Genomic DNA, 15,484 nt, shown 5'->3' with positions numbered 1-15,484 from the left:
ATGCTTAATTGGTAGTAGGCTTTCGAGCCTATAAAGCTTGGAGTAAGAGAACATGCATAAAGAGGATGATGTGGTCAAAATACTCATTTGCCTAATAATTCTGCACACAGTGTATATTAAACTATTGTACTGTACTTTGGGAGGCTCTCTTTTCTATACAAGAGCTCCCGAGATGCATTAGATTAGTATAATAGAAGTAGTTATCAGCTCCTATAGTATAATGTATGTGGCATTCAATTACACATGTCAATATTGGTGTCCTTTTAAGAGTGTCATGCTCATGGCCAAATCAAAGTTAGAAACAAATACATACACAGAAATATGTTGCATGCTTACTTCAATTGCTGTAACAAAGGACATCCTAGAATGATTTGTGCCACATGTTTGGCTCCATTGTCTGTTATTAGATTTTTGTATAATCTACAAAAAAAATGTATTTCTTATTAATGTGCTTCTATGTATATTTAGCAATTAGCCATAATATTAAAACCCCTCATGATGCATGCCCCCTTCCCCCCCCCCCCCATGATGCTAAAACAGTTCTGGTCCCTTGAGACAAGGACTCTTCAAGGCCTTTGATGGTGACCAGTGGTATCTGGAACCAAGACTTTATTAACAGATCTTTTAAAACTGTAATCTGCAAATTGAGGTCTCCATTGGATTAAGATTTGCAAAATTTGTAGTCCAAGCCAACACCTTGAACTATTTGTCTTAGAAACCATTCTTGAACAGTTTGTGCAGGGTGTGTAACAACTGTAGGTAGTAATAGACTAGGACAGTAAGTCCTAAGGCTAGAACCCAGCCCGCTTTCCCTACCTACTTGAAGTACAAGCCCTACATAGCTAAACTGCAACTGGTCGACGGTCCCTATGTTTAGGGACAGAGACGGAATAACAAACAAAGACAGACAAACACAATACCAGAGTCATACGTAAATGGGTGATAAACAGACGGGCTACCAAACCAGAGGCAGAGAGAGGTCAGAAGACAAGTCGGGATCCGAAGCATGAGCAATCCAATGAAGCACAGGAACAAGAACCAGGAACACAGCTAGTGAGTCCAAAGACTATCACTGGCAAAGGTGGAAGGCCAGGAGAGGATTAAATAGAATGCCAAGTCTCTGGTTCAGGACCTGATAGGTCCATGGGCTTGGCGCTCCATAGGACAGGATACACACTACACAGTAACTGGGCAGCTGGGTTGTCATTCATCCCACTGCTAATCTCCACCAGCACATGCATACATTGTAGGGGAAACAGAGCATTGCACTCTGTTGCTAGGGACGCAACTGCATCACTGGGGTGTGTGGCTCAGCAGTACATCTCTCCCGGGTGCGGGTGCCGGAGCTGGGTCTCGTTTCACTGGAGCCCAGTCAGGTAAGTATTTTATAGGGTGGGAAGGCACATTATCCAGCTAAAAGAGGTCACTGCCATTATAGAGTATCATTTCCACAATTTCCTTACATGTGTCCATCTTTCTACTTTCAACACATTAACTTTAAGAAGCTTAGATTAGTACTGGGTATCAAATGGGTAGGATTATACTGTATTTAGAAAAGACAGAAAATATAAAAGAGGGTTATGGGTTTGTCTGTTTATAAACCACTTAATATAGCTGAATTGGTCGAGGATGAATTGCTGCAACTAATAGGAAAGGTGCAAAGCAAGGGGGGATTTTACTATCCTGACATTAAAAGTAACCTGTCACGTTGAACATGGTGTTTGAGCTGCAGGCACCATGGTATAGAGCAGGAGGAGCTAAACAGATTGATATACATTTATTGAAAAATATTAAGTTTGACTTGTATTTTATTCATTTAAACTCATTCTTAGGGTCCATTCACACATCCGTGTGTGTTTTGCGGATCCACAGATTCGCAAAACACGGACACTGGCAATGTGCGTTCCGCATTTTGCGGATCGCACATTGCCGGCACTAATAGAACATGCCTATTTTTGTCTTGCGGACAAGAATAGGGCATGTTCTATTTTTTTCGGGAATTGAAATGCGGACCCGGAAGTGCTTTGAAGTCAAGGAGGCGGTCTTACCAGTGATTGACAGCTTTATTTTTATGACCAGCATACAGAGATAGCTGCCAACAACTGATAGGATCACCTCCTTGACTTCAAAGTCCAGAATAAGTAGGAATTTATTATCAACCCTATTAAACCAGGTACACTGTCTGGCAGGGTTGATCATGCTGATTAAAACAATACCTTTCTTTTTATTGTTAAACATCTGCAGATATATCTGCAATTGTATGCATATGCAAATGAGTACATTGGAGTACCAGGGGGCAGGGCTGACTGGGCTAGACATCAGCATGCTGAAGGCAGAGCTGTGTCCTAGATGTGTGTCCTAGCATGTACATATCATATAGAGTACTTACTAAAGCCTTACCATGTGGAGAATATATGTTTTATATGCTTAGAAAGCTAATACATATTATTGGTTTATTCACAGGCATAATATATAACTATAAAGAAATCAGCAACTTGTTTCTTCAGTTATTTTTTTCTCTCCCTCTAACTCATAATAAGAGTCTATAGCTTTACTTTATTGACAATAGAGGTTTTCTATAGTTAGAAAGCTAATACATATTGCTGGTTTATTCACAGGAACAAAATATTATTATAACGACACCAGTAATACTGTATGTATTAGCTTTCTAAGAGTAAAAAAACCCTATTTCCAATTTAGTCAGGCTATAGCATTTTATTATGAGTTAAATGAGAAAGAAAAAAAAAACAATAGCTGAAAAAAAAATCTGGTGAATAAACCAATAATATGTATTAGCTTCCTTAGCATAGAAAACCTTTATTCTCAATATAGTAAGGCTAAATGAGGGAGATTAAAAAAACAATAAATGAATAAAAAAAATCTAGAAGGACTTCTCCCGCATGCATGCACAAGATGTGGGTAGGGGAGGTGTTGGGAGCGCCCTCGGTGAAAGGGCGCTGCTCCGTTCTCCTGCTATGCCCTCCGGTATCTTCGGTCACTTGGTTATAGTAGGCGGAGACTTAGGGGACTTGGTTATAGTAGGAGGAGACTGCCCTTGTTCTCCTGGGCGTCTTCTTCTCCCCGGCTGTAGCTCTGGCCAATCACAGCGCAGAGCTCACAGCCTGGGAGAAAAAAACTCCCAGGCTGTGAGCTCTGCGCTGCGATTGGCCAGCGCTACAGCCTGGGAGAAGAAGACGCCCAGGAGAACAAGGGCAGTCTCCTCCTACTATAATTTAGTCCCCTAAGCCTCCGCCTACTATAACCAAGTGACCGAAGATACCGGAGGGCATAGCAGGAGAACGAAGCGGCGCCCAGGGATAATAGAAAGTGCAGTGAGATCCCTGGGCGCCGCTGTACAGATCATGATACTTAGTTCACAATGTTTGGACCGATGAAAGGTCCTCTTTAAGGATAATATAGTCACGTGGAAGGCCACCAGAAAGATGTATAATCTACCGTTTCTACTATCCAAACATTTAAATCTTTGGGGTCACCCAGAATTCCAGGAGGGCTTGTGTAATAAGCAGTTACAGAAGTAGAGGGACAGAGTCATACACAAAGTACAGGATTTGTGGCATGGCTTGGAGAAAAGGACCTTTCACTATCTAGGAATTGTGTTGTAAATTTGTGTTGACTCCATCACAATTTCTGGCATACCTCCAAATAATGGGATAAAGCAAGGCTCCTAGATATTTCTAAATAGGACAAAAGGGGTATTAAGACCAGCGCCTAAAATGCCAGTCTTAATAAATGACCCCCTTAGTTTTTATCCGTTGCATCTGAGCAAATGAAATACTGATAAAACCCAACCAATATGGCGTTCATCCACAGTTTCTATGGGAATTGAGCTCAGTAACTGATAAACCATTGTATCTCATAGAAACATAGAAACATAGAATGTGTCGGCAGATAAGAACCATTTGGCCCATCCAGTCTGCCCAATATACTAAATACTATGGATAGCCCCTGGCCCTATCTTATATGAAGGATGGCCTTATGCCTATCCCATGCATGCTTAAACTCCTCCACTGTATTTGCAGCTACCACTTCTGCAGGAAGGCTATTCCATGCATCCACTACTCTCTCAGTAAAGTAATACTTCCTGATATTACTTTTAAACCTTTGCCCCTCTAATTTAAAACTATGTCCTCTTGTAGCAGTTTTTCTTCTTTTAAATATTCTCTCCTCTTTTACTTTGTTGATTCCCTTTATGTATTTAAAAGTTTCTATCATATCCCCTCTGTCTCGTCTTTCTTCCAAGCTATACATGTTAAGGTCCTTTAATCTTTCCTGGTAAGTTTTATCCTGCAATCCATGTACCAGTTTAGTAGCTCTTCTCTGAACTCTCTCCAAAGTATCAATATCCTTCTGGAGATATGGTCTCCAGTACTGAGCACAATACTCCAAATGAGGTCTCACTAGTGCTCTGTAGAGCGGCATGAGCACCTCCCTCTTTCTACTAGTAATGCCTCTCCCTATACACCCCAGCATTCTGCTAGCATTTCCTGCTGCTCTATGACATTGTCTGCCTGCCTTTAAGTCTTCTGAAATAATGACCCCCAAATCCCTTTCCTCAGATACTGAGGTTAGGACTGTATCACTGATTTTATATTCTGCTCTTGGGTTTCTACGGCCCAGGTGCATTATCTTGCACTTATCAACATTAAATTTTAGTTGCCATATTTTTGACCATTCCTCTAGTTTTCCTAAGTCCTTTTCCATTTGGTGTATCCCTCCAGGAACATCAACCCTGTTACAAATCTTTGTGTCATCAGCAAAAAGACACACCTTACCATCGAGGCCTTCTGCAATTTCGCTGATAAAGATATTAAACAATATGGGTCCCAGAACAGATCCCTGAGGTACCCCACTGGTAACAAGACCTTGGTCTGAATATACTCCATTGACTACAACCCTCTGTTGCCTGTCCCTCAGCCACTGCCTAATCCATTCAACAATATGGGAGTCCAAGCCCAAAGACTGCACTTTATTGATAAGCTTTCTATGTGGGACAGTATCAAAAGCCTTACTAAAGTCTAGATAAGCGATGTCTACTGCACCTCCTCCATCTATTATTTTAGTCACCCAATCGAAAAAATCAATAAGATTAGTTTGACATGATCTCCCTGAAGTAAACCCATGCTGTTTTTCATCTTTCAATCCATGGGATTTTAGATGTTCCACAATCCTCTCCTTAAGTATGGTTTCCATTAATTTCCCCACTATTGATGTCAGGCTTACTGGCCTATAGTTGCCCGATTCCTCCCTACTACCTTTCTTATGAATGGGCACAACATTTGCTAATTTCCAATCTTCTGGGATGACTCCTGTTGCCAGCGATTGGTTAAATAAATCTGTTAATGGTTTTGCTAGTTCAACGCTGAGCTCTTTTAATAGCTTTGGGTGTATCCCATCAGGCCCCTGTGACTTATTTGTATTAATTTTAGACAGCTGACTTAGAACCTCTTCCTCTGTAAAGACACATGCATCAAAAGATTCATTAGTCTTCTTTCCTAACTGAGGTCCTTCTCCTTCATTTTCCTTTGTAAAAACTGAACAGAAATATTCATTGAGGCAGTCAGCTAGTTCTTTATCTTCTTCTATATACATTCCTTCTTTTGTTTTTAATTTGGTAATTCCTTGTTTTAGTTTCCTTTTTTCATTTATGTATCTGAAGAATGCCTTCTGGCCTTTTTTTCCTGACTGAGCTAATTTCTCTTCTGCCTGTGCTTTGGAAGCTCTTATAACTTGTTTGGCCTCTCTCTGCCTAATCTTATAAATTTGTCTGTCATCCTCGTTTTGTTTTTTTTTATAATTCCTAAATGCTATCTTTTTGTTTTTAATGATTTTGGCCACTTCTGCTGAGTACCACAGTGGTCTCTTCCTTTTTTTGCTTTTACTGACAAGCCTAATGCAATTTTCTGTTGCCTTCAATAGTGCCACTTTTAAGTAGTCCCATTTCTCCTGGACTCCAATGAAACTGTTCCAGTCTGATAGGGACTTGTATACCAGTAATCTAATTTTAGAAAAGTCTGTTTTTCTAAAATCTAAAACTTTTGTTTTTGTGTGGTGTGACTCAGTCACTGTACTTATAGTAAACCACACTGACTGGTGATCACTAGATCCCAAGCTTTCCCCTACAGTAATATCAGATACCAAATTCCCATTTGTGAATACTAAATCTAAAATGGCCTCCTTCCGGGTTGGCTCCTCCACTACTTGCTGTAGAGATAATCCCAGTAGGGAATTTAGAATATCTGTACTCCTGGCAGAACTAGCTATTTTGGTTTTCCAGTTTACATCTGGAAGATTGAAGTCTCCCATAATGATAACTTCCCCCTTCAATGTCATTTTAGCTATTTCCTCAACTAGTAGATCATCTAATTCTTTGACTTGGCTAGGTGGTCTATATATCACACCTACACGAGTTGCCTTATGATTATCAAGCTGCACGGTAACCCAAACTGACTCTAAATTGTTCTCACTAACTTGTATCAAATTAGATTTTAGGTTATCTTTCACATACAGGGCCACCCCTCCCCCCTTCTTGCCTTCTCTGTCTTTCCTGTATAGAGAGAACCCTGGTATTGATATATCCCAGTCATTACTCCCCTTGAACCACGTCTCAGTAACAGCCACTACATCTATATTCTCAGATGCCATTATAGCCTCAAGTTCATTGATCTTATTTCCTAGACTGCGAGCATTTGTAGACAAGACTCTGAGCTTGTCATTTCTTAACCTTTGTGCTACTGCCCTTTTCTGGCATTGTTTCATCTTCTTGGACTCCCTTGTAACTCTCTTGAGTCAGTGCCACAGGACTGGAGGATGGCATATACCAATATTTGAGAAAGGTACTGAAGGCGAACCAAGTTTTAAAATGGTTTTCAAGTTTAAAAATGGAACTCTGAAGTTATTCACCAAAGTCCTGCGAGACTTTGGTCATAACTAATTTCCTTTGCCCGAGACCATACATTTGTATGTTCTACAGAGACGAATCTCCAAATGATGTTTTGAACAAGTCGACTTCTGATCTTGGATCAAAAGCTCGATTTGCTCAACACTACACTACACAATCCACTCAAATGCTTAGGGCTCGAAAGATCAGGGGGTGCCCTGCTAGACACAGGCCTTGGCTGACAAAAAAAGACTACATCAGAGGTGGGCATACCATGTGTGCAGGTGGCTCAGCTCACAGGAGCCCAGTGGGGAAGGAGGCCGTTCTCAACTGTAGACTAGCAGCAGCGGAAGTGCCCAGGTTTCACTGCTAAGCAGAGTGGGGCTTGGCATGCTGCTGGAGGCAGAGCATAGCAGAAATTAGACCGAGTTTAGTTATGCAACAGGGTAGAGTTTAGAGGTATGACAGGGGCCCTTGACCCTTTACTTGGAGCCACAGACATGCTAAATCTGCTACTGTGCACCACAAGATATGGTATAAAATAATACTTACCCAAGATAAATGATGATCTTATACTTGGTTAACTCTTCAGCCAAAATTCTAACACCTTCATCTGTGATCTGATTGACACTTAATCTGTAATCCGAGTAAAACAAAAATTATAAACGTATTTCTTTTAAAATATTGATGTTGTACAAAGTGACTTTGAATAGTTAATGTTTGATGGTTATATTACATATTATAAAACGTACCCTCTAACATCTAAAGCCAGCCATACCTGAAAATTTGAAAACATGTGTTTCTCCAGTAATAATGACATATAGTCGTGCCAGCAACCTATCCCGCTATTCTAAGGATTCATACTTACCTGCTCCCTGCTGCTTCGGCCCTTTGCTTTGCCGCCATTGTCCCCATCTTCTGGTCCTCAGTGTTTACATGCAGTGCAGCATGGGCTTAGTCACATGCTCCCCTGCAGTCAATGACTGGCTTTAGTGGTGATGTGGCCACAATGGAGTAAAATAGAAATTGTAAACATATTTCTGATCATGAATGAATTACTAGCAGGTGTCTGCTGTGTGAAACACCTTTAAAGTCCCAACATCTGCCGTCCATGTACAGTGGATGTTGCAAACAGGTTAAAGGGGTTTTCCGGAATTTAGATATTATTGGCCTATCCACAGGGTAGGCCACCAATTTCACATCAGTGGGAGTCTGATTCTCGGCACCTCTGACAATCTGCTGATTAAAGGGGCCATGGCACTCCAGCAAGGACGGCAGGAACATTCCAAAGTACTGAAAAACCCCTTTAATACAAATATTCTATCATGCTGTGACTACAATATCTATGCTGACCTAACTGTCTTCATGTTAATAGACAAACCCTGTGTAGTCTGATCCTGCTGTTATACATTCTTCCATCTATCCCTAAAATACACTAAGTAGGTTTGCTTGCCAATATGTACGTAACCTTTGAAAAAAAGGTAATCCAAACATGTGACTGCCTAAAGGATAGTGTTTTGGTATATATTTGGCTTTTGAAGTCAATGAGTACAGTCTTATACGTGCTCATAATTGCTCAACAGAGTGAACAGAGCCTAATTACAGTTGGTTTCAACACTAAATTGTCAACATAAGCAATAGTCGCACAGAAGAAACTATTTATACAGAGCAGGATATAACCTGGAATGATTTGTGCTTGAATTAATTTCACATCAATGGATCCTTTACTGTACGTAGAAATTCTTAAAACAAAATTGATACTGTATGCTTTTTAAGGCCTCATGCACACGACCGTTGTGCGCATCCGTGTCCGTTGTTCCGTATTCCGTGATTTTCTGCGGACCCTTTGACTTTTAATGGGTCCGTTGAAAACTCAGAAAATGCACCGTTGTTCATCCGCGTCTGTGATCCGTGTTTCCTGTCCGTCCAAAAAATATGACCTGTCCTATTTTTTTGACGGACAACGGTTTGCGGACCCATTCAGGTCAATGGGTCCGTGAAAAAACACGGATGCACACAAGATTGTCATCTGCATCCGTGATCCGTGGCCGTAGGCTACTTTCACACAGACGGATCCGCAGATCCGTCTGCATAAAAGCTTTTTCAGATCTGAGTTTTCACTTCGTGAAAACTCAGATCCGACAGTATATTCTAACACAGAGGCGTTCCCATAGTGATGGGGACGCTTCAAGTTAGAATATACTAAGAACAGTGTACATGACTGCACCCTGCTGCCTGGCAGCACCCGATCTCTTACAGGGGGCTGTGATCCGCACAATTAACCCCTCAGGTGCCCCACCTGAGGGGTTAATTGTGCGTATCATAGCCCCCTGTAAGAGATCAGGTGCTGCCAGGCAGGAGGGGGCAGACCCCCCTCCCTCCCCAGTTTTAAATTCATTGGTGGCCAGTACAGCCCCCCCTCCCTCCCTCCCTCCCTCCCCTGTATTACATTCATTGGTGGCCATTTAGAAGCATTATACTTACCTGCGCTGTCTGTGACCGGCCGGGCGCTCCTCCTACTGGTAAGTGACAGGTCTGTGCTATAAGCAATGCGCCGCACAGACCTTTCACTTACCAGTAGGAGGAGCGCCTGGCCGGCCACAGACAGCGAAGGTAAGTATAATGCTGCTAAAATTGCTAAGTAACCATGGCAGCCAAGACTGCAGTAGCGTCCTGGTTGCCATGGTTACCGATCGGAGTCCCAGCGATTAAACTGGGACTCCGATCGGAACTCTCCGCTGCCACCAATGATGGGGGGGGGGGATTTTAATTAGGAGGGGGGGAGAGCGGAGGCACCTGAGGGGTTAATTGTGCTGATCACAGCCCCCTGTAAGAGATCGGGTGCTGCCAGGCAGCAGGGGGCAGTCATGTACATAGTTCTTAGTATATTCTAACTTGAAGCGTCCCCATCACTATGGGAACGCCTCTGTGTTAGAATATACTGTCGGATCTGAGTTTTGACGATCTAACTCAAATCCGATGGTATATTCTAATATAGAGGCGTTCCCATGGTGATGGGGACGCTTCAAGTTAAAATATACCATCGGATTGGACAAAACTCTGATCCAATGGTATAATAGGGACTCCTGACTTTACATTGAAAGTCAATGGGGGACGGATCCGTTTGCAATTGCACCATATTGTGTCAACGTCAAACGGATCCGTCCTCATTGACTTGCATTGTAAGTCAGGACGGATCCGTTTGGCTCCGCACGGCCAGGCGGACACCAAAGCAACTTTTTTTTTTTACTTTCCTTCATGTCTGGTGATCCTCCAAAAATCACGGAAGACACACGGAAACAAAAACGGAAACGGATAACGGAACAACGGAACCCCGTTTTGCGGACCGTGAAAAAATACTGTCGTGTGCATGAGGCCTAAAGGGGAGAACTTTTCTCATATCCTGCTATATAGTACCAACTGTATGGCCACATACAGATGTAGCAGGGTTAACACACAAACTCTTAACTCAAATTTCTTAACTTGTCGCATTTAGATAACATGTCTCATAAAGCATGTGTGTTAACCCTACTACATCTGTATGTTGAAAATGGATCCTTATCTGATTTCCTACAACAAAATGTAAGCAAGGAAATGTAAGTCTTCGTACCTAACCACTGTGAGTTTTCTGAAGCATGGTATAAGCTCTTTCACTCCATAATCATTGATATTGTTATTGTCCAACTCCAAAGCAATTTCTTTCTGGTACTGATTAAGAAGAAAGGAGATGGCACCACAATCTGAAGAAGAAGCCCCACAGAAGCTTAGCTTAATGTAATCTGCACATATTCCTTTGGCTACATACTTCCCCACCTTCTCACACTGAGTCTCACATACACATCGTGCCATCCAGATAAAGTGAGTCAATGCATGGACACAATTATATCCCATAAACAATGACCGGGGCAGGTGCTTTAAGTGAAATTTGACACTTTTGAAAAGCTGTTGCTTGAGAGCTTTTCTCTTAACTTTTAAGACTGAAGGTGGCACTAGATGTTCAAGGAGAACTTGTTTTGGTTTTGAAAGCAGCCCACAAAGAAAGAGGTTGATGAACTGTAAGTGATCATTATTTGCAAAAGGATCGACCTGCTTGTGCTTCTTTGCACAAACACTCATCATTAGCTTAGGTAGAAGCTCCTGTTGTGGGGAGTATGCACAATGACTGAAATACTTAAGTAACTCTGTAGTGCTAGTTCCACTGTCAATCACAAGAAATAAGGCAGTAAAGAATGACTGAAGTATCACATGAAAAAATTCAAAAGAGCTATTTCCACCACATCCATCGTAATTTTTCACAGTTCTGAAGAAACCCAATTGGAGATATTGTTCTGGGATGTTTAGAGATGTGATGGTATCATAGTCAAAAAGGAAGGCTGAATTGTCCATTCCACTGTAGGCAAGCTTTCCTATAAACAGCAAGGTCTCCCTACCCTTCTTGTAAGTTTCAGCCTGACTTCTGGTCGTTCCTCTGTTAGATGAGTTCAAATAAACTTCAATTATAAGTAAAAATATATCTGTAAGTGTTACAGAACTACTGGAAAAAGTATGACTCTCATTTATGGAGTGAAAATGTTCAAAAGACTTAAATATTATCCAGCAAAACAATGGGATGGAACATAGGCTGCTGATGTTGTGGTTGGCTTCTAATTGGTTTATTACATGCATCTGAACGCTAGGATCCCTGAAGAATAAGTTAGTATACTCCATCAGGTTTTCTGTACCAAAACCACGTAGCATAATTCTCTTCCGCACAAGTTTCCCTGATACCTGACAACCTGTTCTTGCTGTTAAGACTTTCCTTGATCTTTTCAACAATTTTCCACTCAGTAGATGTATCAACAAGGCCGCAGGGTGGGCAGTGTCTGTAGGTAAGGAAACTTCTGGAATGTTGTTTAAATCAAAACTGGACTGCATTTCATCAAAGCCATCAAAAGTAAACATTACAGTTTCTGGAAACCTCAAAATATAATGAAACACTTCTTCTGGATCATTGTCTGGATGGCAGTTGTATCTGAACAGCAAGTCCTTCAGTGAGAGCTGAGTGTTGGCATTAGAAAGAACAAATCTCCGAAAACTAAAACTAAAAAAAAATCTAGTATCAGAGTAAGATTCTCCTTTCGCCCACATATTTTGCAATTTTTGGATCAGAAGGGTCTTTCCCATGCCAGCATCCCCATAGATAAATGTAGTTTCTCCTTCTTCATTGATCACCCCAGTGTCATCAAACAAGGAACTTAGATCATTTACTCGTCCCATATTTTCATTTTTGTCACTAACAAGTTCCATAGCACTATTAACATAAGTCTCCGGGAGCACCAACTCCCCACGCTGGGAGTAAGACGGTACAAATGTGGAATCATTACACAACACTTGTTTGAGCTTCTTGCTGTATAAAGTAACTGAAAGATTCAAGAAGAAAAATATTAATTATAATTAATGAATAATTATAGTATACAGAAAACTAAGGCGATAGCTATAAAATAATTTTTAGCATTTTGAGGAATATTATTAAAGTTCAAGTAATCAATGTTCACGCCAACTTGTTGGGACTAGCACTATCCAGTTAGAGAGTTGGAGATAGCTTTACTGTTATATGCGTTTTTTTTGCACAGAGGTTTTATATAACTGCCTTTCCAAGTTCACTGCATTTTACACTCATTACTTTCCTCAATTCTTATACACAGTATGCCTTAGGAGAAACCATAGGTGTATGAATCATAAGGTCAAGCCATGTAGCTCTAATGGCTCCCTATAAATGGTGTCATCCATGTCCTCTCAGCAGCACAGGGCTTCCTCTTTCCATAGACAGCAATGTAAGTAAGGGAGATTCACCAGCTGCCTTTCTCTCCTACAATAAGGGGGACATAATTGGTGTGCTGGTATTAACCAGAAGGAGACATATAATCATGTTTATTATGGGACCATAACCTCTGTATGTGTTTATGCCATGGCTAATAGTGTGTTGCATCCAGGGCCATCTTTAAGGCTAGTGACATGGCGCAGGGAGATAAGCGCTTCCATTGTGGAAGCGCTCATCTTTATAGTCTTATGTATCGCTGTCCTCACGACAGCGATACAGATGGAAGATGATGTCATCGCACCGCCTGAGCCGTACAGCGCGGGACACAGGCCAAAAGAGGCCTGCATCACATCGCTGCTAGCCTGATGGAGGTAAGTATGTGTTTATTTTTTTATATGGTACTACTACTGGCACATGATTGGGGGGCATCTATTGGGGCACCTGATACAGGCACATGATTGGGGGGCACCTGTTACTGGCACATGTTTGGGGGGCATCTATGGGGGCACCTGTTATTGGCACATGATTGGGGGGCATCTATGGGGGCACTTGTTACTGGCACATGATTGGGGGGTATCTATGGGGCACTTGTTACTGGCACATGATTGGGGGGCATCTATGGGGGCACTTGTTATTGGCACATGATTAGGGGGGCATCTATGGAGGCACCTGTTACTGGCACATGATTGGGGGGCATCTATGGTGGCACTTGTTACTGGCACATGATTGGGGGAACTTGTTACTGGCACATGATTGGGGGGCATCTATGGGGGTACTTGTTATTTGCACATGATTGGGGGGCATCTATGGGGGCACATTATTGGGGGGCATCTATGGGGGTACTTGATATTTGCACATGATTGGGGGGCATCTATGGGGGCACATATTACTGGCACATTATTGGTTGGCACTGTGGGGGCATATATGGGGGCACTTCTTACTGGCACATTAGTGGCACTTGTTACTGGCACATGATTGGGGGCATCTACGGGGCACTTGTTACTGGCACATGATTGGGGGGCATCTATGGGGGTATTTGTTATTGGCACATAATTGGGGGGCATCTATGGGGGCACATATTACTGGCACATTATTGAGGGGCACTGTGGGGACATCTATGGGGGCACTTCTTACTGGCACATTATTGGTGGCACTTTTTACTGGCACATTATTGGGTGGCTCTATGGGGGCACTTCTTACTGGTACATTATTGGGGGCATCTACTGAGGCCACAAAGAAGGGGTATTTTATATGGGGGAAGGGGCCAGAGGAACACTATGGAGGCTTCTACTGAGACCACAAAGAAGGGGTATTTTATATGGGGTGCTCTGTATAGGGGTATTTTATACTGGGGCACATTATGGTGGGTAGTATGGGGTAGGGGAGAGAGGAGTACTAAGGGCTCATCTATGAGGGGCACTAAGAAGGGGTATTTTATACTTGCAAATTATGGGGGACACTGAGGGCATCTACCGGGGCACTATATATGGGGCATTTTATACTGGTACATTATGGGGGGCACTAGGAAGAAGGGGGGAGAGGAGCACTATGGGGCATTTACCGGGGGCACTATATAGGGGTATTTTATACTGGCACATTATGGGGACACTATGGGGACATTAGCTCAACTGGGGGCATTAAAAGGAAGTATTTTTTGCACTGGCACATTATAAGGAGAATTATTACTACTGGGGGCATTATGAAGGGCTTTATTACTACTGGGGGTCTATGGGAAACATGATTACTAGTATCGGTACTATGGGAGCATTATAATTTCTGGGGCACAGTGGGGACATGCTGGGGGCACTGTAGGAGCACTATTACTACCATATGTGCTCTAGCAGAGAATTTTTCCTATTGGTGGGACTTTTGGGAGCACTTTTACTGTGGGGGCACCTTGGCACAGTATCAGCTTACCACAATAATTTCTGGGGGATGTTATGTTTACACTATTAGTGTCAGGGGCACTATTTGCTGGGCGCAGTTATTTTAGAGCACTGTGTGCCAATAATTATTGAAGGGCACTATCTGCATGGTACTACTATTATCAGGGGTTTTATCTGTTTCTGCAGTATAGTATTGAAGAGCACAGCGGCACAGTATTGGGGGTGGTAGGATGATTTGTCCAGAAGATGGGAGGATGATGGAAAAGTAGTAAACTAAGATTTTGTTTGTCAAACTGCAGAGATGAGAAATGGCTGACAAATGGTGGTCTGGTCTGAAGGTCTGAAAGAAGAAGAGAACATCTACATCAAATAGATGTCACTGGATATAAGAGGTATGTGGCGCTGTATTACACTGTATGTAGGGGTGGATGGAGGTGTTAGTAGGACAGTACTATCTGCACATTGTAAAAAAAAAAAAAAAAAGTAATCTGCAAAATACTATATATTTGTGTCAGAAGTTGTGCTTTTTTAATTTTTAGAATACTGGTACAGCCATTTTATTTGATACTTTTGTGCTGATTCTTTTTTCTCTCTCTATATTAAGGGACACTATAGTCACCAGAACCACAACAGCTAAATGTTGCAGTTCTGGTGTCTATAGCATGTCTCTGCAAGCTTTTTAATGTAAACACTGCCTTTTCAGAAAAAAAAAGGCTGTATTTACATTACTGCCAAGGAACACCTCTATTGGCCACTCATCATTATTAAAGTTTACTACTCTACGAGGTGTGTGGATTTTTTTGTGTGTGTGCGTGTGTTGGGGTGCAGGGTGTGATTGCATGCTAGGGTGTGGGAAGGCGGGATCCAGGGGCCCCAAGTAAATTCTTGCCAAGGGTCCAA

General features: G+C 42.1%; 1 protein-coding gene across 7 annotated transcripts in view; it reads right to left on the bottom strand.

The window, feature by feature from the left end:
* The window catches only part of LOC121002128 (nucleotide-binding oligomerization domain-containing protein 1-like), a 95,284-nt gene that overhangs the window by 22,630 nt on the left and 57,170 nt on the right, over positions 1 to 15,484 (bottom strand). For all 7 annotated transcript variants that reach the window (XM_040433453.1, XM_040433451.1, XM_040433450.1 and 4 more), the window contains 3 exons: positions 10,509 to 12,297; positions 7,451 to 7,534; positions 337 to 420 (listed from right to left, as the gene is read on the bottom strand). In XM_040433453.1, the coding sequence (XP_040289387.1) occupies positions 337 to 420; positions 7,451 to 7,534; positions 10,509 to 12,297 (1,957 nt within the window). The remainder of the gene's footprint in view (positions 1 to 336; positions 421 to 7,450; positions 7,535 to 10,508; positions 12,298 to 15,484) is intronic.

This window comes from Bufo bufo, chromosome 5 (genome assembly GCF_905171765.1).
Source record: "Bufo bufo chromosome 5, aBufBuf1.1, whole genome shotgun sequence".
Taxonomy (NCBI): Eukaryota; Metazoa; Chordata; class Amphibia; order Anura; family Bufonidae; genus Bufo; species Bufo bufo.
Note: the sequence above shows the minus strand (reverse complement) of the source record. Positions and strands in the feature narration are given on the sequence as shown.